The sequence below is a fragment of the Sipha flava genome, unplaced genomic scaffold (genome assembly GCF_003268045.1).
Source record: "Sipha flava isolate LNK unplaced genomic scaffold, YSA_version1 104_pilon_pilon, whole genome shotgun sequence".
Taxonomy (NCBI): domain Eukaryota; kingdom Metazoa; phylum Arthropoda; class Insecta; order Hemiptera; family Aphididae; genus Sipha; species Sipha flava.
In genome coordinates, this window is record NW_020271718.1 from 198,526 (window position 1) to 222,386 (window position 23,861).

The window sequence follows — 23,861 nt, forward strand, 5'->3', positions numbered from 1 at the left end:
GCTATGTTACCACAAATATTTGCATATAATATATTTAAAAAAAATAATTATAAAAATAATAAAAATAATAATGATAATAATAATAATAATAGTAAAATAATAATAATGATAATAATATTTATAAACATTGTTGTGTATCAATAGAAAACAAATAGCCTATTGAATACACAAATATCACAGAACACGCAATCCCTATTTAATTTGAAGCTATAAGCGTTTTATTTCAAATGATAATACATATATATATATACATACATACACATATATATATATATATATATATATGCTGTACCATATAATTTTGAAAATGAACAATTTAAGAGTATTTTTAAAGCAATATGAATAAAACCAAAAGCGAAAGGAAAGAAAGAATATAAAAAAATATAAAATCATTAATGATCAAAACTGAAAATTTTATAGAAGTACAGTATTTTGTGTCAATTAAAATAAGCGCAAAGAAATTCTTTTCAATCTAACAGATATATAGAAGAAAAAATACATCAAAATGTTGATCTTCAAAAAAAAAAAAAAAAAAAATTATAAATATACATTTTATGTTTGCGGTTAGTAATAACCTATTATATTATAACTTTTTTAAAAAACTGGCAAATATTTAGGACTTTTAAAAATAATTATATTAACAGTATATTAATTGAGTTATTCATGCATTTATAACAATTCACTTAATAATCATATTATTAATTTTTATATAGCCAATACACATATTTATAATTTTAAAAATAACAAATTATGTTTTAATAAGTAATTTAAACTTTCATGTAAGTGAACTATTTTCCCTATATGTGTGCATAAGTTAAAATTCGTTGGTACCCTTAGCTCATAGTTATAAATACAAATATTAATAAGAAATTCTACATGTAACAACAAACTATGGTATTTTCATGATAAAAAAATATTGATATGTATAGGTTACAAGTAAAATGTATATAAATCATTTTTAGTAATTTAATTGTGCATTTAAAGTTTATATTAATATTATTTATTTATTATAGACAAATATAAAAAAATATTATTAATAGTTAATGTATACCTTGACCTCATTTTTGATAACTAGTCAATAAACTATAATCAGGGCTAAATATATGTAAGTATTTTTTTGAAAATATGTATATTTTTAGTATTATATTGTTATCATCATTTTAATCATATGAATTTTGAATATAATGATGTTTTATTCAAAATAGAAATACTGTAGTAGTTATGACAATACTATTTAAATATTAAATACAATATTTTATTATAAATGCACTTTGCAATACTGAGCTTATTTTTAAAAATTAAAATGAAAATTATTAGTACTGGAAACAAATTAAGTCATTCATAAATGTCAGTTTTTGATTTTTTTTCTTTGTAATAACATACAATAAACTAGTTTAAATTAGAGAAATAAGAATTAATTTAAATACTAATTGCACATTTTTAAATTCAATCTGAAATTATGGTTAGCATATATTCATCTTAACAATATCCAATAATCCAAGTTTTTTTACCCAACATGACCAATATAATCTTTAAAATTTAATTGAACTTATGAGAACAATTTTGTTAATTATCACATTTGAACTTCAAAGGATTTTACAGTTTTACTAGGACCATTTGATATAGGACTGCTTAAAAATGGATTGGTATTTTGTTTGGGAGCAATATAGTTAGGGTCAAAAGGATTGGCTGAAACGCTATTAAATTTTGTCCGATAGACATCTTCAGCTGTGTCTAACGAGTATGCACGACTGTGAGTTGCTAAATGTGGATTCCTTTTAGGTGTTACTTGAGGATCCATTGACTGTAATGTGACTGCTGCAACTTTTCCTAACCACTGTTCTGGCCTAGGAAGTGATGATGGTGGGGTAGCCGGTGGAGTTGGCGGTGTTACTGCTTTGTTGTTTACATTCCATAAACTGGAACCAGAATCAAAACCTTCGTCTTGTTGTGGGCTAATTCGACTTTCAGGTTTTGGAGTGGAAGGGTTACTTTGGGTTTCTGATAATATGGCTCTTTTAGAAATACTAGCAAGAAATGCTTCACTTCCAGTTATAGGGCCTTGCTTCAAGGAGTTTTCTAAAGTACAAACATATTGCATTATAATGTTGTAGATAAAACTTACTAATTATCCTACCTATACTTTTTGGATCATTCAGTTTTAATTTCTCAGGAAAATCTTCGTTGGCTGTACTATTTGTAAGGAACGCTAATTCTAATGACATTTGTTGACACATAGCTGTTACTTGATCTGTGGTAGACATTATTTTTTCACTACGAGGAGATGCTTCTAATATAGGACTCACTAAAATTAACAAAATTATTAATATCTTATCTCAGTTAAGATATGCTAACTTTATACCTGGATTATTAATTTGTGTAAGTCTATTAGAAGATGAACGTGAATTTCCTGTTGGTTGTAGACTCATTGATCTTGTTCTTTCCAAATTGGATGGCAATTCAGATATTCTAAGTGATAACTGCCTTTTAAATGGAGATGCTTGATTGAGTTGTGTGAACCCACGAAAAGATCCTTGTCGTTGTAACATGGATAAAGTTGCATGAGGTCTTTCAATTGCCTTAGTGCTAACTTTAGGAGTTGTAGGGTTTTGTTGCAGTGGCTTAACTGATGTAGGTAAATCTAAAATAAATACAATCATATTTAAGCCATTTATAAGGTCTAAAATTACCTAGTTTGCCCAAAAATAAAACTGGTAATTAGCCATGACTAATTAGTAATTAATAATAAACATATTTTTGGATTTAACACTTTTAGAAATATACCTTTATTTGGTTGAAGAAATGGAAGAGGTTGTGGAGGTACATTGAGAGGAATATTAGGTTCAGATTGTTGTTCAGTCAAAGATGGAGTTCTAAAACTTCCAGTTCGTGTGAAAACAGATGTTTTTGGATCATAATTCATTGTAACAGTACAATCTTCTTCTCGTTTATTTTTTCTAATCAGACATTCTTGAAAAGCACAACCAACAGCATGACTCAATCGATCACCCTAAATAAGTTGTCACAAGTTAATTAACATACAGAGTTAAAATATCTTTTATTTTAATTTACCGATTCTTTAAGAGCTACAAAACCATGGCACATCCATCGACGAGTTAGACCATCACGACAAATATAAGAAAATCCTTTTTCGTGACTTCGATCAGGAGCACAAAATGAAACTTTCTCAATTGTTTGATCTACTATTAAACCCTTATAAAAATAAATAAATAAATAAATAAAGAATAATTAATATAAAATGTATTATTGATTAGCTAATTACTTTAGTATCCTCTTCTACAACTCGCAATCCATCACCTGATATATAAAATATAGCTCTAACTGGTCTGCGACGCGACGCCTAAATTAAAAAAAAAAAAATATATAAAAGCATGTTAAATAATTAATAATAATATTTAATAATGACATTACCCGTAATGTTTTTAAAGCTTCTTCGCATACTTCCATTCCTCTTGATTCAAAAACTTCAACGCAGCCCAAATACTGACAAATAAAAATATTAAATTTAATTAAATACCTAATTTATAACTTTTTGTATTGGTAGATATTTAATTACCTACTTATTTTAATTATGAAGACAGTTCAAATATTTACCTTAACATGAAAGGAACATATTCCAGCACGAACTTCGGCTTCGTCCATGGCCCACAAATGAGGTTTAGGATTAGAATGATGACCTGGAGATCCGGCGTGATTTCCTAGATCTTTACGGCGTCTGAAACTGTCTCGAAAACTTCGCCGTAAACGGTCCATTTTTGACGGCGACCGTCCACTCTAAAATTTTAGATATAAGCTTAAAATTGATAACATTTTAAATTTACGAAAATAACAATGATACAAAATATTTTTTGTAATTTTCAATCAACATTATATAGTGTAAATACCCATAAGTGACAATACTATGTTAATTTAACAAATTGTTATTGAGTAATATATAACCGTTACACATTTCAAGCAGTTAGATAAAACATTATAAATACTAAGACAAACAGCCGTAAATAATATACATATATGGTTATTAAAACGACTTAAGTTAACTGATAATTAAAGGTACTCGATACACAGAACTGCAACACTGTGATGCCTATGAAAGATCGAAAATAACAAAAATAGGTAAGTGAAACGAATTGTTATACCTTATCAGTTTTAAGTAAGTTATATGTTTATGAGTATATACTTATAATTTATTAAACAGTAGTTTTTATGATCTGTTTTTCTATTACAAAAAAAAAAAAAAAAAAAATATAAAATAATAATTAATCAAACATAATATAAATATTATAGATAAGTTGATAATAATCACTGTTGAATACTAAATGTTTTTATAAATTATTCATTACACAAATAGATGTTTCATTTAATAAATTTAAAATTGTAAATACCAACTTCTATAAATAAATCTGTAGGTTTTGAATATTCACAATTAATTTGGTTAAAAACATAGACATATAAACCTAGGTTAATATATATATGTTATAAATGGTTATAAATAATAAACCTTGGTTTACTTTTAGTTTTACCAATCAATTATTATGCCATAAATTATTTGTTAATCATAATTTGCTATGGTAATACATTAAATAATGATAAATATATGTATGAATACCAGGAACTACTAATATATACTATCAAGTATACTGTATTTTTAAAGTAAAATCCTTAAACCTAAAACATTATTAAATTATAAAATGTAGTAAAAACAAAAATTTAGGTAGAATAATCTTCGAAAACTTGATTAAAAAATAATCTGGTATCAAAAATAAGCGTTGTTCATGACAACTTTGTAATGCGATATGCGACTTTTATTAAAACTATCTTTAGACACGAACTCGCTTCAAATATTTGAAAATTGTAAACATAAAATTGAACAAAAAATATATATAGTTTTACAATAAATGAGGTATTATTTTATGCTAATGTGATTTTACTTAAGTAAAATAATATTATGATTACATAAAATTACATGAAGTTAATATTTTATTTCTTCTATAACTAATACCATTGATTATAAATACTATAATTCTAAAGCAAGAGTATTTATAATCTATGAAATACTAAGAAAGAGTTTTGATAATAAATAGTATAATTTTATGTTCAGAGCTAAATAATACCGTACATGATTTAATAATGTCATAGAATCTAATCTCGACTGATAATTAGATCGTCTTATCTTTTTGAATTACTAAAACTTTAGAATCGAATGCATTCATAATATGAACAGGAATTATTTGAAACAAAACTACGCCTTGGAGGCATGTATGATGAAACGTCGCTTTTCATATCACCTATATAATAAAGGTACAAATATTTCTTTAAAATGTATTTCATTAATATCATATGTCAACTGGTGTGCATGAACAATTTCATTATAAAATAGTTTATCGGTTCAACAATCGTATTATCAAAAATGCAATTAAATCATTAATCAATTATCAAAATCCAAATGCACAATACGATGTATACAACTAGCTGTATTGTGAGATATGTCTCTTAGTAATAGTAATAAGTAATTTAGTAATAGTTATTAATGTTTAAATAAAATAAATTAAACAGTAGTTCAAATAAAAATATTAAATCATTAATTAAGAAATTTAGTGTTGGTTATGTTTTTATACACTGTATATAATATATTAATAATACGTTATTGACGAGAGACAAAGAAACACATTTAATGTCAATGAAAAATAACCATGTCAATAACGAGACAGATGTATAATAAATAAAACGATTAAAAAAAAAAAAAAAAAATTTATCTCGATAATGAGCGAACACATTTTATTCCTGTGCCGACTAAACAGCAACAATTGGCGGGTACACCTACATGTGCTTAATTTAGTTTCCTTAGCTGCACCCTTACCTACATGTGCTTAATTAAGTTTCCTTAGCTGCACCCTTTTCCAAACGTTATATACAATATTATTTTTCATCATTGACGGCTAAGACAAGGCTAATAATTCGACGACGGGAATTCGCGATAAAAATAAAAATAAGAACAATTGCTACTTGATCACATTTATACACAATTTGTATACGTAAACAGGATATAAAAAAAAGTTCAATATCAGGCTTTTAATTTTTTTCTGTTCAACGAAGAAAACGTTTATAAAATAATATTTTCAATTTAATTCAATCACGATATCGTATCGGCTGGAAATTTCAACTATAATATGCAAGAACTCTATATATATATACCATACACATTATATATAATATTATCTTATCTGTCTTAGCAGGTGTCATTTTTTAATCAAAGCTCTCTGTTAAGTACTGTTCCTATTTTATACATGTACCTATTTTTGAAAAATTCCAAAAAATTGGTGGAACATAAAAAAGTCTAAATATTTCACTTTTAAAACTGATCTAAGGTTTATGGCAAATTAAAAGATTCGGAGGTATTGTTTTTTGTAAAAAACGAAATCAGGGAAAAATTATCTAGAAATTATAATAGTTTTTAAAACTAATTATAATATTTCAAGGGACGGCACACGATTCTGCATACAAATTGTTGCGACGTTGCCAGTTTTGAGGAAAAATTATTATAGTAATAATACTTATAGTAATATTAATATTAAATAAAACAAGTTATTAAAAATAAATTTTATGGTAAAATGTATTTCAATTTTGTCGTAAATAATACTGTAGTTTGGTTTTTATGCATAAATATTAAATATATATATTCTATTGTTGAAGTAAAAATAAAATAATTTAAAAATAGTCAAATTAGTTAAAATAAATAATTAAAAAAAATAGTAAATTAAAAATCATAGTAATAATAATGCGATTGCAATATATAAGTATAGAATAGATTAAAGAGGTATTAGATTAAAGAGATTAAATAGATTTAATCTATTCTGTGATATAAGTACGAACGGATATCGAACAGGTATTTGATGAGTCCAGATAAAACATACTATATATGTGTACAGAGCGAATATAAATTCCTACACGATAGAAAAAGGTACATATGTAAGTTCCTACACGGTAAAAACTAGGTAAAAAAAATAATATAACCAACGCCACGTATTTTAATTTATTTTTATATGAATGATGTTTAAAAAAATTAAAATCTTTTAAAACCAGCAGTTTTTTGCCTTTTTCACTCAACATGAATGATGAATGAATTCTCGCTCATTGTGACTGATATATATGGATATGTATGGACACACGGATGATTCGAACAATACTAACAATACTTTTAAGCTAGATGTACATTTTATGGTATATCGTTATAACAAATTATAAGATTATCAAACCAAAATCAAGTTCTGTATCATTTTTATCCTTCGTAATAATAAGATATTTTATCTTTCCTCCGTCAAGTCGGGATATTATTATCAGTCTGTAGCTTGTTATATTTTTCCGTAATTTCATGTGCGTTTTTCAGATACTCTTATATACTATACTCTATATATTATATACTATACTATACTCTAATATAGTATTTGAATGTTTCAAAGTTTCGATAAGAAATAACCCAACTTAACGATACGCCTGTTGGTCCTGTGACACTTCTATACATTGTTTTTTTTAAGATTTTTATATACATATTTAATTTTTTCTGCTGTATAGGAACTAACGTATGTAATTGTTTACCTGCTACTATCGTGGAGGAACTTATTATTCCTCTGTGTACACTGCAGACTATTCAGATAAGCTAGTATTTGGAGAAAAACCAAATTAATATTATAGTATGACTTATATATAATATTAATATCAACCATTATTATGTTTAAAATAATTTTTATAATACAATCGGCGATATCGCAGATTAATTTTGTGCGGAATTGTGAATCGCCGATTTCAATGAGGAACACTTCTAAATGGTACTAACTTTTGACAATCCAACGCCTATTTTTTGGCAAGATGGATGGCGAAAGCCAATTACTGCCTAAAAATAATTGTTTATACAACAATATAAATTATTACCTAGGAAAGAATTGGTAGTCAAATAAATATGATGTTTTATTTTTACATGTTATGCAGAACACTGGTTTAACTGCATGAATGCTATTAAGGTGCCATTAAATTATATTATTCTTCCAAACAAATTAGTATCATATAAAAATATTAATAAAAAATAGCGAACGTAGCGATCAAGAAATGTATTAATAATCATTTATGGTATTTAAATTTTGAATGCATCTTATTATTATTTGATGAATGAATTAAAATTAAAAAAAAGAGAATTTTAAATATTTTAGAAGAAAATAATTATGATATAGAACCTCAAAAAAATTATCATTAAAATCATAAGAAATAAAAGATTTTTTAAATCGTGATTTATCTACAAACTTGGTTAGACCACTTATATATAGTACATTTTCTTAATTCAATATTTCTAATTTTTACAAGTAGTTCCACTTGAATGATAACTATAAAAAAGCTCGATCAATATTAATTTTATTAAAGGTAAATAACGACATAGCAGAAAGGAATTTTAAATTCATGGAATAATTTAATCAAAGGTCGACAAAAAATGAATACCAAAAGCAATATTTATAAAAAATTTGTACTTGTATATTTTAGTTTTTACTATGATATTAAATAATTTAAAAATATAAAATAATATAATAAAACTAATTTTTCAGATTGTCCAAGACTACAGAAAAATATACCCCTCATTTAGCCGACAATGTCTATGAAATGTAGAGTAAAAATGAATTTAATATTTTAATAAATTACAAATATTTTTTAAATTGTTTTTTATTTCATACGAAATAATGGATTAAATATAATTTTTATAACAACACTTTTTGTAGACAGTATGTTTCTTTATAGTTTACAATTTTCAATTTTTTTTGTAAATTTTTTAATTTATAAAATAGTTATAAATAAGAAACAACTTCTTCAGGCTTAATTTAATTCTATTTCGGTACGGAAAAGGGTTGAGTTTTTGAGTCCAATTTTTTCCAAGTATTTTTAAAATAATTACGCTAAAATAAAAATCACCATCAAACAGTACACATGTATATTAGTGTGAAATCGAAATTGAATATACATGATAAATGTGAAGAAGATCCAAGTATAACAAATCATCAAAAAGAAGGCTGTCACGACAAGGCGACAGATCAAAAAATTCCAAAATTGTATCAATTGTACAATTATATTTAAAATAAGATCGATTAAGTAAAAACAAATGTACACTTCAGATGGTAAAAAAGTGATGTAGTGCGGAATCGTGTACACCAGATGCAAAAAAAATATTCATGGATAAATCCGTTCAAATGGATTATTTACGCGATTCTATAACTTGCCGTATCGGTTTGGTCGTTGTTCGCAACATGATACGACCACCATCATTTGCTGAAAATGAAATGAACAATTCGTTTAAATATATGATATCTGCGAGAGCTTGAATACAAAATATGTACGGTGTTAATATTTCAATATAATTGGACGTGGTTTTTCCGAACATGACAAGACTTCAGTGGTGATCGAGTAAAAAATGTATTATATCAACAACGGTGACCGCACTGGTCCGCTAACTGACGATGGCGATCCCGGATGAGAGTCTACTCCGCCCGCGGATCAAATTACTTTCAAACGCTAGCCGATCTTTGTTTTATCGAGTAGCCAGTACCTAGTATCAATATTAATAATAACGGCGCTCGTATAGCATGGCCACCGTACTCGAGTTCGCGTACTCAACGGACACACGACCGTCCGCACTACGCACGCGCACCAAACGACGCACCCCTTTTCTCGGCCGTAAGTACGTTGACCGTCACGGTTACTTTTTTAATCGGGTTACCACCGTCGTCGTCACCGACAAGAGATCAGTGCGAAACGATGACCGTGGGATAAACCCTTTGGGCGGACGCTTCCGCGTTCACGCTCGGCCGAGCGCAAATATTTCCGTGCGTTATTACTATTACACTGCGATCACTGAGCGCAGTGCATACGGACAGACACAGGCTGCTGCTGTTGCGAGGCCGTTGAGACTATAACAACTCTATAAAAATATACATCATGTTATATACTGTGCTGTGTTGTATTCACCACGAAACCATATGGGGATGTAAACATTACAACGCACGTAAACCATCATTCGCGGAAACTTCCATTGTTCACCCCCCTCTCCCCCTCCACAACTTTTCTTTTAACTGTTTCATTTTCAACTATAGAATTGTGCTAATACGGGTTTCGAACTATGTATATGCGTGTATAATTTATTAATTAATGTTTTGTGTTAGGAACAAATTACTGTAGGGTAAATACACACACTGGACAAAACCTATTAAATAATATATAGATATATAGTACAACCTAGATATTATGTATTAGGTATACTTGACCTGTATATATATACATGTATACATGCATTATAGGCATAGCTGTGCAGAACTATGATAGCACTGACTAATAATAGTGTTGTTTTATAGTATTGTTATAACATAAATATTACTTAAGGCTTTCACTAGGTCAATTTTTATAATAATCGTTTCAACCCCACAACGACTATATAATACTGTGTTCTTACAGAAAACTGTGTATTGCGCTTGTATGCACCTACACGGATATAATAAAAAACTCGCCATATTATGAGATACAAAATATAACACAATTGATGTGTTAAAAATATAATTCGAATTCTTGGCTCTTAGACAATTATTCTCATTGTAATTTGATTGGCACAACCCAGGGTTTTTGCTAACGTATAACGCATACAAACATCAATGGCTAAATAGTAAATAATGGCATAACATTTTATCTGTGATAAAGTTCTACTAGAACTAATCCTGTTAAATAACGCAATGATATTTATACCCACGAACGTTAACCTTTTTTAATACCACATACTTACGGCTCCTTATGGCTGTCATTAAATACAAATCAAAAAGTTTCATTGATGCGATTTTCTATATTCAAATGTTTCCAAATTTCGCTCATATTTTATTTCTGTTTTATACAATCATATATAGCTACGAATAGATTGTTAAATATTAAAAGGAAGCTGAGAGAAATAAACACTTTTAGTTCAGTTAATTTTTATAACTACATTATACATATCATAAAGCCATACATAGGTTATATATTAATAGATAAGATTCAACGATGACATATTTAATGTTTAAACTCATAATTTTTTACTTTACACACGCGTGCATTTAATATTAGACCAATATGAAAATATATTCTAGTAACTAGCCAATAGTTTAAACATAAAACGAACAAACTTTCACAATTTCTATAAGAATATATGTAAAAATATATGATCACATAATAATATTGATTTTATAATAAAATTACCTATTAAATACTGTAGTAATGCATGCATATCATATTTAATCAAATTAAAACGCGAAAAAATATTGAAAAATGGGGTGACTATTTTATTATTTTGATTGGATTTTTTCAAATGAACTGTTAACGATCACTACTGGGGTTTTTTTTAACTAACCAACTTTAGTTCCCACGAATTATCTTTGTGTACGCATACGATAGACTATTAAACACGTGTCATGTACGCGTGGCATACACGAGGCGATATTAGACAACCACATGCAATATATTCCTCGTATATTATATGGATTTTATTAAACGCATTGACCGTCGTTCAAACAGATTAACGCACAAGTTCTGCACAAATTCACAAGTTCTGTCTACTTTTAAATCTAACAATTCAATCGATAATAATTGACAACATAAAAAGTAAAGATAATTCTTAAATTTTTACAAACCGTGTATCCATTGGGTATATATTTTTCGAAACGAAAAATCAAACATCTGGTCATATATTCTATTTTATAAAAATGGTGATTTTTTATAAGATTTTTTGGTGGTTTATGTAAATAGATTTTATATTCGATAAAATATTATTTTTATCAAATTCATCCAATAAATGTTAATGTATAAAACATATAAATTAAGTAAACAATTTATACAAATCTTAATATAAATATTAAAATTGTTTGATATTCGATAGAATTCTCAATTAACGAAAATTATAACCGATTTATATTTTAATAAAGCACAAGGGTTAGAAATGTTTTTTAAAAATTACGGAACCAAAACTGAATAAGGAACGAATGACCTTTACATTACACTTTATCAAATTCAGAACAAAAAAAGGATAATATGGATTAATTATTATAACAGATTTTAAAGCTTTCATTTTTTTTACACCTCTTTTTATAGCAATAAAATGTTAGCTTACTTTGAAAAGTATGAAATATATTAAGTATAATCGAAAAGGTAATAAATTCAAGTAAATATCTAATATTTAGAATCTATAAACCATAGCCAAACGCTAATAAAAAAACATTAATAATTTATGGTTTCATTTTGTATAAAGTAATGTTGAAAAATATTTTAACGAGCGATGAATGTTCGAACTAATTAGTATTCAAGAGAAGGTTTACAAAAAACATGTACATTTTATAAAATACTTTTAATAACTTGAAAAATAATTTACAAAATACAATTTATGATTCATTGTAAAGTAAATCTGCAAAAAAAAAAAAAACTTTTAAAGAGTAAAATACTTAATTCTGTACTAAATAATAAGGATTAAGGCGTGTTAGAATTTTAAGGCAAATAAATAATCGAAATTTGCCTCAATATTCTGAGCATTGAGGCTTAATAAAAGAATATGATAAAGTTATAGTACTAATTTCAAGGTAAATAAATTGGTGAAATCAAACTTAGAATTCTGTGTTGAAATTTACGAAATTAACTTTTTTTTTTTTTTAATTCGAATTATAGAAAAATAATTGATACCTTAGCAAGAGTAAAAAATATCTCAGAACGAAGTGTATCTTTTAAAAAAAAATGTATATAACTCTGTACTGATTTTTAATAAAATGGATTAATATAGAAAAAAATGTATTCTTTTTTCTTTTTTCTTTGTCAACAAAATTCAGATGGCAAACTCAAAAAATATGCCGGTAAAGATAAAATTCTATTAATTTTAAAGAATGCACTTCGTTTAGTATTATTTTTTACTCTTGCTCAGAAATTGATTATGATCTGAATTTAAAAAAAAATTAATAATTTCAAAAGTTTTAGCACAGACTTTTGAAATTTAATTTCACCAATTGATATACCATGATATTAGTACTATAATTTTTTTATACTCTTTCATTCTTCCTTTTAGTTTATTGAAGCTGATTTCGATCATTTATTTTCCTCAACATTACAACACAAAACCCCTTATTATTTAACACAGAACTAAATTTTTTACTTTTTAAAAGTTTTTTTTTTAGGGATATCACTTATTTTTCAAAAGTATTTAATTATTATAAATAATAAACATGTTACCGATTTTATTTACCCTACAAAATTAATATATGTGTATTTTTTGCATAGGTATAATACGCCGTACGTATATAATTATATTAGACCTCGTTGTTCAGTAATGTGTGATACACGTGTAAAAAGCCAAATGCAATACTAAGTAATACAACTGAAGTGACAACATACCAGCACAACGGTGAATAAATAAACCATAGACTTTATACTAATCAAGTACTACTAAGTATAAGGCCTATGGAATAAACAAAGAAACAGTAGTATAGCGATGACATAGTGAATGATATAGGAATCGCCGAGGGAACGCACGATAGTGAGGGGTCCAGTAATTGCAATCGCGCACGCGATAAAGTAAGAACAAAATTTGTTGAAACGATAAGTTTTCGATAAAATTGTGAAATTCGACTCGTGCCAATACGAAAAACTTCAGTACGAGAGAGAAAACCCCGAAAATGCTGTAATCTCACTTGACTCTTGCGCTATACTCGTGACAATTGGTCGTCACATTTAGCATAGAACAAGGATCTTTAACGAAATCTTTCGAAAAAAAATAAAATTAATTGCGGTAAATTACACTTTAACGAGTACATTTATATAGTTTATTAATTATAATCAGGTATGAAAATACATTAAGTGGAGATGTCAAAATCAATAGTTATTTACATTTTAATGTAACTCGTTTAAATGATTTTATAAATTGTTTTGCAATAGAGTATTCATTTTTTAAAGGTTGCTTTTAAAACTGTTCATTTTTAATTCAATTTCACACGCAATACACAGTGACAATATTAGAAAAAACTGTGTGAAAATACGAGGAAATTGTCCGTTTTTGGTTTGGACCCTTACCTATCTCAAATATTTGAAATGCATCTGTTCGTGTTCCCATAAGAGGGGAATTGCTAACAATAAAAAAGAAATATTATCCAGTGTCTTCAACACGGAATAAAAATGTTACCTGCTATATGAATGGCGTGTGAAAATTATATACAAATAAGATACCCAACTTAATCACAGGAGTATATGTATAATTTTTAAGGTCCCCTTTAAAATATCAATTATACAACATACTGTGCTTCATCGAATATTGGTTTCTGTTATTGTTTTTAACTAAATAATATGAAGTTATTGTATATATACAGACAACAATATAATATTATAAGGCTAATAGGTATGCATAACCAGAAATTTAAATAAATTTGGTAAAAATAATTGTATTGAAAATAAAGTACTTGTCTATACTAATTTAAATAAATCCTACAAATAAAAATTATACCAACTCACTATTTTTTTTTCATTAAAACATTTGCCAGGTGAATCACATATTAAGAATTAAAACTAGTTAGTATAGATTGTAATTTAACATAATTATACCTAACTATTTTAGTTTGCAACTATAATACTAATATTTACCTAATATATTAAGTACCTTTGTGAAAAACTGGCAAAGAAAAATTACTTATCAGTAGATAACAAAATAAAAAAAAATGTTTGTGTCGTCTTAAAAATATTTTAAATTTGACAGAAAGAATTACATCATCTGCTATTTTTAATAAACATTTTGATAAAAACGATATATTACCAAGTATATAGTACCACCGCCACCACAGTAGAAACATTTTATTCCGGATTCTATTAACTACATACATATCTTTACTACAAAACCCAAATAATTCAAATGAATTGCCCTCTCATTTACATAGGAGGTCGTACATCACATCAATAACACATCAAAATTTGAGAGATGCACAAGCGGAACTAATATGATATATATATATATATATATATATATATACACAATTTGTCATTATAATTAAATTTTTTTTTTTTTGTAAACTTCAAGGACATTTATATAAATTTTAATATATTTTTTAAAAAACAAAGTAATACTTGCAGGAATTGTTCTAGTACTCAATTACGAACCATGTTTAGTTCATAACAATGGCCAGTATTTTCCAATTTAATGAGTCATAGATTTTGGTGAATAATAACCAATATTGTAATACATACGTGGTGTCATATTTTATTTTTACATTTGCTTAGGTGTTTAAACTTTAAAATATAAAATTAATAGTAATATTATTCACTGTAGAAAACTCGAAACAGCTTACGGCGTAAGCATAAAAAAATGCTGTTCTCAAAATTCTTTGTAATGATTAAATTATAGCCTGCGTTAGTGTCTATTGTTATGTGTATTTATAAATAAAAACTATTATGCACCTATTTATGAATATTGATCTTGTAAATATAATGTTGATGATATCATTACTGGTTTATGTATAAGTATAATAGTTAACACAATAAATTAAAATGCATTTGAAATATAATAGATGAATATTTAAATTACACAAATACGAACATATATGTATTTCAACAAACTTTTTTCTACTCTTATTAATACAAAACATTTTATCATTCCTAAACAAATTGTAAAATATTTACATATATTAATACAAAAATATAAGGTTAAATATTTTTTTTTCTATGATTGCAAAAATGTCTACGTGATTATTAGTTGGATATAACTTATAAATTATATCCAGAGTTAAAAATATTAGTAGCTATCTATACAAATATGTCAATATTTACTGTTGAAATAATTAAATAAATATAATATAGATGTTTTTACATTGAAATTTTATATAAATATTATATATATATATATATATGATAATATTATTTTCAAGTGTATGATATATATCCATATTATTATACCATCACTATCTTTCATTAATCCGTAAGAATAGAAACAATATAAATCATGAGATTTTAGTAAACGTCTTACGGCTGTGAATTCAAAAAAATAAAAAACTAGAAATTTCAATGTAAGATGTATCTACACGCTGCATATTATACATTTAAATTTACAGAATATATAACAATATATATTTCGACTGAAAAATATTTTTTTTTAAGTATTTCTATTATTATTAAAATATGACTGCCTACATGCATATGGTAAATTTATCCGATTTCACTGATTCAATAATTCATACGTTTAAAGATCTGAAACTTAAACAATTATTTGTTATTTATATTTTTTGCGACATTTTCAAAATCATTCATAGTAAATATGATAATGATGGTAAACATTTAAATATTCAACCAAGAAAATATAGATGTTTTTAATATACGAGTAATTTTAGAAGAAAAAGTTTATAACGGCATTGAAGGATCCCTTAAAAATCATCGATTGAACCAATACGTTGTTAAATTATTGGATTTTAATTATACGACTCAAACGTAGGTATTCCCGGATCATAAGTTGTTGGTCATAAATACTAACAGACAAGTTACGTAAAACAATTTCGATTCTACTATATACTATGAAACAATATTAATTAAAGTTTCTTTTGTAAGGCACACCAATTCGATAAAAACCGGATCAAGAACACAACTTTTTTTTTTTAAAGTGTTTTTAAAACACTAAATGTTTTTAAACTTAGTGGCTCTTGTTACATTTCAATGTAACATCTGACATTTATTTCATCAATATAGTCGACATACTTGATAATTTACCATAAAACGTATAATATTGTACTTTTGTTATATTTTAGGTCATCAACATTGGTCAATAGCGTACTAAATCGAAGAGAGTGGTTACGTGATATCCGACGCTTGGTGTGAACGCCCCTTTATCCGATGATCAGGTAACCATCGAGACAAGGTATACGTATATACGTAAGCCTCTGCCCCGTCGACGATACAACATTCTATGCGCTACGCACGTTCGTTATTTCGTCGGTAGACTACTACTACATAACTATATCTGCGCCAGACCCAGTAGGTACAGACTACGCCTACACCACTACTATACTATATCGACGCGGCAGCCAGATGCTCTTTTAGTATACACTATACAGTGATGCTTTCGTCGCGCAGCTGCTCCGATAATCTGCAGTGGCGGATGTTTTAAAAATAGCCCGTGATGTAAACATTTTCATAGGCCACCTGGAAGAGAAAAACAAAAAAATTGATTTTCCTAGAATCGTGCTATCATCACGCTAGCCGTTGTCTTCGCAGTGTGAACGACCTCGAGAAAGCCCCGGTGCAAGGTCAACCGGCGAAGAAACATTCTTAGAGAATAAATAAAATAATAATAATAAAATAAACAAGAATATCTTGTCGACATAATTGCAGAAAACTAATGTCGATGGACCGGAATAACATATGTGATAAAATCCACCAACAAAGAATATTTTTGTAATTTTTTTTAACTTATAGTTGATCCATCAATTGTATTTTATCAGTTAATTAAATTAAGAAGGTCGATGAACACAATAGTAGATAAATATTATAAACGTGACGATTTTTCTAAAATAAACCGGATACGCGTAGCGAATAAGAACAAAAAACATTCGTAAGCACATACGAGGAAGCTGCTTGCGGAAATGTTAACGGATGTCAAGATGTTTTCTACTGGGTGCAAGACGTGCAGCGTAAATTATGCAATATTGGTTGAATAGTGTACGTATATCGTATATATTATGTACATGTGATATGTGCGTGTGCTTATGTGAGTGAGCGCAATTCTTTGATAAAATGAATGATACAAAAGATATAGTGATGACATACTAAGATACAAGACCAGTACTGATCTCAAGACGACTATCAACCTGTTATAAATCCAACAAGCTCAATGATTTTACCACAGTCTACGGCAGAAATGAGAGGTTCCATCTATAAAATTCGTCCGCACCCTTATGAGGGGAGTCTGCACCCTTTTTCTATTGTTATTTTTTTTTTTTTATTCTAAAGAGGGTCGTAAGATATTAGTGCTACGCGATTTTCTTGTGTATTACCGATCTCAAGCTGTTTTAGATAAATGAAATGGAAACATAAAAACAGCGGATATCCTGGCGGGTTCTTTGCATCAGCATATATTGTTCAACATTACAGTATTACGTAACCAATCCGTAACCAACTAGTTATAAATGTATTACACTTACTCACAAAATATATTTAAAAAGGCAAGTAATAATTGTAATATATATTCTAACATAATTCTTTGGTTCTATATTTTTTTTCCAAACAAATTGACGACAAAAAGAGTACTTGCATTTTTCAAGCTAAAATTACACAGGAAAATGAAAAATCAATATTGAAACCTAATCGGCGAGTTTATCACATGTATGTAAATCAAAAATAGTATGATGTAAACTAAAATAAAAATGAATCCGTTGACACGGTAAATAACTTATAATTAATACAAATTAATAACAATAATAATAAGTAGGTACCTTACTTTATATTGCCTATAATTAATTATCTAACCAGACAACCAGTTACTACGTATAAAATGAATAAAATTATCACAGTGCACCTATGGATATATTTCTTATCAGTTTAAAAATATATTCTCATAGATATTTATTTTAAGCGTAATGTACTTTAATACATATTAAAGTCACTATTAAAATATGCATGGTATGTAGATTTTCTCATGATATTCTCATTTTGACTTTCTACTATAGTAGTGGATGAGTTCCCATAGTTCCCATTATTTAATCAAATTCCCACGCATTGGGCTCGGATATTGAATATTCGTAAAAAATGTAGACAAAAAGTAATAATTAATTTTTTAATTATTTAATAGAAACAGTTTTCATTCAATAATTATAGTGTTTGCACTGTATGATAATGTAATACAAAAACTCCACATGTTTGACACAAACGTGGATTTGAAGTGTAGATACCTATATACTTTATGGTTTATTTTTGTAAAAATACTATTAATGTTCTAACATATTGTAATTTATTAATTCTTATTGATATTCATGATTTATTTTTATATTATATTTGTTGGTAAGGTTAATATCTATAAATTATTCAAGGTTTAAAATAACTTAATTTGATATAATATTATACATAAATTATTATATATAACTAGTTATACAAATAATCTATGTCTAATGGCAGATATAATCAATAACAATTAAATATCTCGAATGATATTTAAATGCTCGTTTAAAAATGTTTTCATTAAAGAAATGTCGAAACACATGAACATGATAATGAATACTCGAAATTACCTAACTTCATATCAGTTTTCATATATCAAAATGTTTTCCATAATGACAAGCACCTACATACCCCACGTTTAAATCAAAATATATAAGCATGTTACAAAATACAAACTAGCTAGACGGCGATTTAACATTCAAAAAAATATATATTACAATGAAGAATTAATGGAATTTGGAATGTCTTCAAAAATCCCGATTCATTTAAAGAAAACTCAATTCAACCGAAAACTGTAAAATCACTCGTGGTTATTTTTTAATAAATCGTACAAACGAAATAGAAAAAAAAACCTAAGCAGGTAGCATAGACGTAACTAGAGTCCAAATATTGGGGTTGCTAAAATTGCTGAAAATAAAATTGATAGTATTTCACTGCTATCATTATAGTTAAAACTTAAAAAAAAAAACCTGATGTGTTAAAAACCTTCTTGTGCTCCCTAATTATGACTGTATCAGGTAGTTAAAAAGATTGGTTTTAGTTGATATTAAAATTACATTAATTTCATATTATTCTAACCCATTTCGACAGACCAATGTTACTTAGTTGATTTTCAACTATTACTAAGAATACCAATTTCACAACATAATAATGATTTATATTATGAAGTACTTCTTGGAGCACTGATCGAATACGAAACATGTAGGATAAATATAAATTTATATTTTTGCATTTGTTTTTCGAAGATCGCATATCTATATAATAACTATCAATAAAACGCCCACAAACCACAAGTTATAAACAGTGTACAATGCCTGTTATATTTCTATAAAAAAAAAATCTTGAGAATGTATGTATGTATAAATATATATATATAAAATTGAATAAATTTCATTATAAACATATTATTATATTGCGAGATACACCCGGACAAGGTCATACCAGTAGCGATGACGGCGATTACGACAACTGTACTTTTCATACAAATTTTATTTTAACCAAAAATATTATGTGACCGTCGGGAATTTATTTCTGTACCGACTAATATGCTGATAGTTTCATGTTTGATTATAATACCTTCGAGGCTTTGCTGTGCCGACAACTAGCGGAACGTCTGAACGAAGAGCCCGCGTGGCTGGTGACCCGGTCCAACGGTTCGTGATGAGATGCTGTACCACCCATGACTTTCGGGCTGAACAGCAGTTTTCGCGAGAAGATTTTTTTAAACGATAACGGCATCACACCGAACGAACGACAGACGACGTGTGCGCGCGCGCACGCACGCACAAACACAAATACCAACAAACGGCACCGTTAGAACGAATCACGATTTAAATACATCAGAAGACATTTGCGAAAATGACGATGGGTTACGACAACCGGGGAGGACGACGCGAAAAAAGACCCGGATTAAAATTGATTCCCCGGCACTGGACTATTGACTATTCCACAATAAACACATAGGTATTCGATTATCAGCGACAATGACTGTTAAGGGGCGGGGTACGGGGGGAGGAAACGTGACGGTATGATACGAGGACGCGCGCCAGCGACGGCGACTGCGACGACGAAGGCGAACAAACGACGGTTGCGAACGAACCCGTGCGACTGTCGTTCGCGGTATAGAAAATTTCGTAACGTACATTCCCGGAGGACCGCTCCCCTCCCAATCACCACCCCATCAACAAAGCGGTGAGTAACCGGTTTCCGCGCGCACGCGGTGGGAACCGACCAAGCTGCGTTCACACACGCACGGACGGCCGAGTACGCTTTTCGTCGTTAATACTCACCCCACCACCCTCCACCCATTCAGAAATAGATGACCCCACCGCGAATGGAATAACAACCACCGCGATGTCGATGGTGTCGCACACTAACGTCCACGTACGTCATCGGTGTATACGCAGCGAGTTGGTAGTGGCGAATGGCGGTCGTCGTGAATCGTGATGACGACGACCGGGTCTCGCCGCCAACCGTTTTTTTATTTTCACAAACCGACGTGCGTAACTGAAAACGGTGTCGCCGCGATTCAACGGATTTCCAAATACGCACGAATAGGGGGTGACTTTGCTTCAGTTATTCAGATACAACTCTACAGTGTTCCTTCGGGCCTCCGTATAATTACCGCCCGGACGGTTTCATAAGACAATGTTCATCGGTACTAATTATGTGAATTTTGAAATTTATTATTATGAAAATTACTGTGAAATTTTTTAAGATTGTATATATTATGGTTTTTTATGTTTATTAATGTATATTTTAAACTAGTTGATTTAAACAAAATGTTTAAATATCAGTCAAATAAACTGTACCATATTTCAACCATAGTACCCATACCTATATGTATTAAAAATTCCTTCACCACACTATTATGTAGCCTACATTATATTAAATGTACATACGTTTTTAAAATCAAAAAATGTAATTTAAAGTTTTGAATATTCTCAATTGTAACGTTAAAATTTTATCGAAATTTACTTACTTTAATAAACTTTAAAGGACTAATTTCACTTTTATATTTTATTATGCTTCATTTAGTTTATGCATTTTATATTAAAATATATAATTATTATACCTAATATGTTTTATTTAAAAATAAATATATTTATTTTTTTCATAAATCCAACATTTATAATTTCTACTCCTAATTTTTTTATGAAAATATTATAAATATACTGTGTTTAATATTATTTTAAATAAATTAAACAGTAATATTATTATTCGAATCAATAATTTCATTTTTGCAATTCATTTTTTTACAAATTTTAATTTAATATATTGTAGACTCTCATATTCTAAAACAGATAACTGTTTTTAAGTGTAGGCTAAGTCACGGTTACAAATTATATGAAAATGCAAATCTTTAATTTTAAAAAATAATTTCTAGTCAAGAAAAACTATGAAAATCTTACATTCTTACAAAATCTTGTATTCCAACAAAAAAGAAAAATTAAAAAAAATACAACTGAGAAGTTCCTAAAGGAACAAAAACGCATGTACTTAATGATTACGATTAGTAAAACTGAAGATATGAAACAAATTACTAGTTAAACTTCATAGGGTTTTGTAGATTGTTTTTATATCACTATCTACCTTAATTTTAGTAAATTATTTATTTATTTTATGTATAATCAGTTCAGTTTAGTTCTGTTCGGTGAACAGATAGGATGTGCGTTCATTCTGTGCTTCTCTCTTATCTGGGTGTGATGTTAATATTGTACGTTGCTAATCGTTGTGTGAGAAAGTCGTAGTGTGCATAGTTGCCGATACATAATATATATTATATACCTATGGTTAAGTATGGTTGTCGTTTGTTATCGAAAACCTTAGTAAATAATACTGTGCAAAGTAAATTATATTGCTTAATTTTGTCTTAAATATAAATAATCAATATTTTTGCATAATGTCTACAGAGTATGTAAAATAGTAGCATAATCTTCAATGATGACGATTCAACTATGTGCAGTAATTATAATGTCTGTTTAAATTTTTTTTTTGTGCTGATTATAGTGAAGTTAACTTCAAAATATTAACTAATAACATGAAAAAGAGTTATAAATGTCATAAATGTATTGATTTTTGTTTTACATTAAAAACTAAAACAGATATGGTTAATGACATTCCATCTGTTGCTAAACTAGAAGAGTTAGTTAATTCTATAAACTTTATGGAAAATCAGTTTGATGACTAATAAAATATAGATTTCGATTTAAAATAAATTAAAGATGTAAAATCCGAAAATCAAAAAATTTTAACCCAAAATAAATATCTGAAGGAGGAAATTATTATAATGAAACAAAAAAAATTGATGACCTAGAACAGTTTTATATTAGCAATAGCGTTGAAATTAAGTAAATCCATAAGATAAATAATAAAAATTGCACTGACATTGTTCAAGCTATTTCAAAAAAATTAATTTGGATGTTTCCATAATGTCTACCATCAGAATACATTCTACTAGTATAGCACGAGCATACTTGTTGATATTACTTCGTTGAATATGAAAAAAGACTTTGTATGGAAAATCAAAACTATGAAGATTAATGCGAACATGATTTTAAACATTAAACAGCTGGCCGGAAAATTCAAAAATTTACGTGAATGAAAGACTCACAAAATATCGACGAAATTTATTTACAAAAACAAGAAACGTCTGTAAAGAAAAAAAATTCAAGTATGTATGGACAAACATGCAGACATTTTAACAAGGAATTTGGCGGCGGCAAAATTTTTCAAATTAAATCTGAATATGACATCAATAATTTGTAAGTTTATCTATTATTTAATTGTAATATAGTTTATAATACATTACTTTTAATTTATGGCTTTAGATATTTCGAATGAAGTTAATAATATAAAAATATTGATTCAATAGTTTTAGATAATACAATACATTTTAGTGAAAATAGTAAACTGTCAATTTTTTCAATGAATATTAGACGTATTAACTACATATAAACTTCATTAATATGAATTGGCAGTTAATTTATTTACACTCTTATAGTGTTAAATTTGAAGTTATTATATTGTGTGAAAATCAGCTGGATTATGATTTTAAATATATATTAAATAGCTATCGAACAATTATCTCTTAATTTATAAAATGTGATGGTATTACAATTTTTGTTAAA

The 23,861-nt window shown here is 27.8% G+C and overlaps 1 protein-coding gene across 2 annotated transcripts in view; it reads right to left on the bottom strand.

The window, feature by feature from the left end:
* Positions 1 to 1,308: 1,308 nt before the first annotated feature.
* LOC112683405 (protein numb-like) overlaps positions 1,309 to 23,861 on the bottom strand; it is a 45,397-nt gene continuing 22,844 nt past the window's right edge. Inside the window, exons 1-9 of one of the 2 annotated variants that reach the window (XM_025554443.1) lie at positions 20,308 to 20,852; positions 3,616 to 3,795; positions 3,433 to 3,504; positions 3,284 to 3,361; positions 3,073 to 3,213; positions 2,785 to 3,010; positions 2,363 to 2,641; positions 2,138 to 2,305; positions 1,309 to 2,079 (exon numbers count right to left, since the gene is read on the bottom strand). In XM_025554443.1, coding sequence (XP_025410228.1) covers positions 1,574 to 2,079; positions 2,138 to 2,305; positions 2,363 to 2,641; positions 2,785 to 3,010; positions 3,073 to 3,213; positions 3,284 to 3,361; positions 3,433 to 3,504; positions 3,616 to 3,795; positions 20,308 to 20,469 — 1,812 coding nt within the window. In that variant the 5' untranslated portion in view covers positions 20,470 to 20,852 and the 3' untranslated portion in view covers positions 1,309 to 1,573. Of the gene's footprint in view, positions 2,080 to 2,137; positions 2,306 to 2,362; positions 2,642 to 2,784; positions 3,011 to 3,072; positions 3,214 to 3,283; positions 3,362 to 3,432; positions 3,505 to 3,615; positions 3,796 to 20,307; positions 20,853 to 23,861 lie in introns of those variants that run through there. The other variant, XM_025554451.1, reaches the window with a different exon arrangement.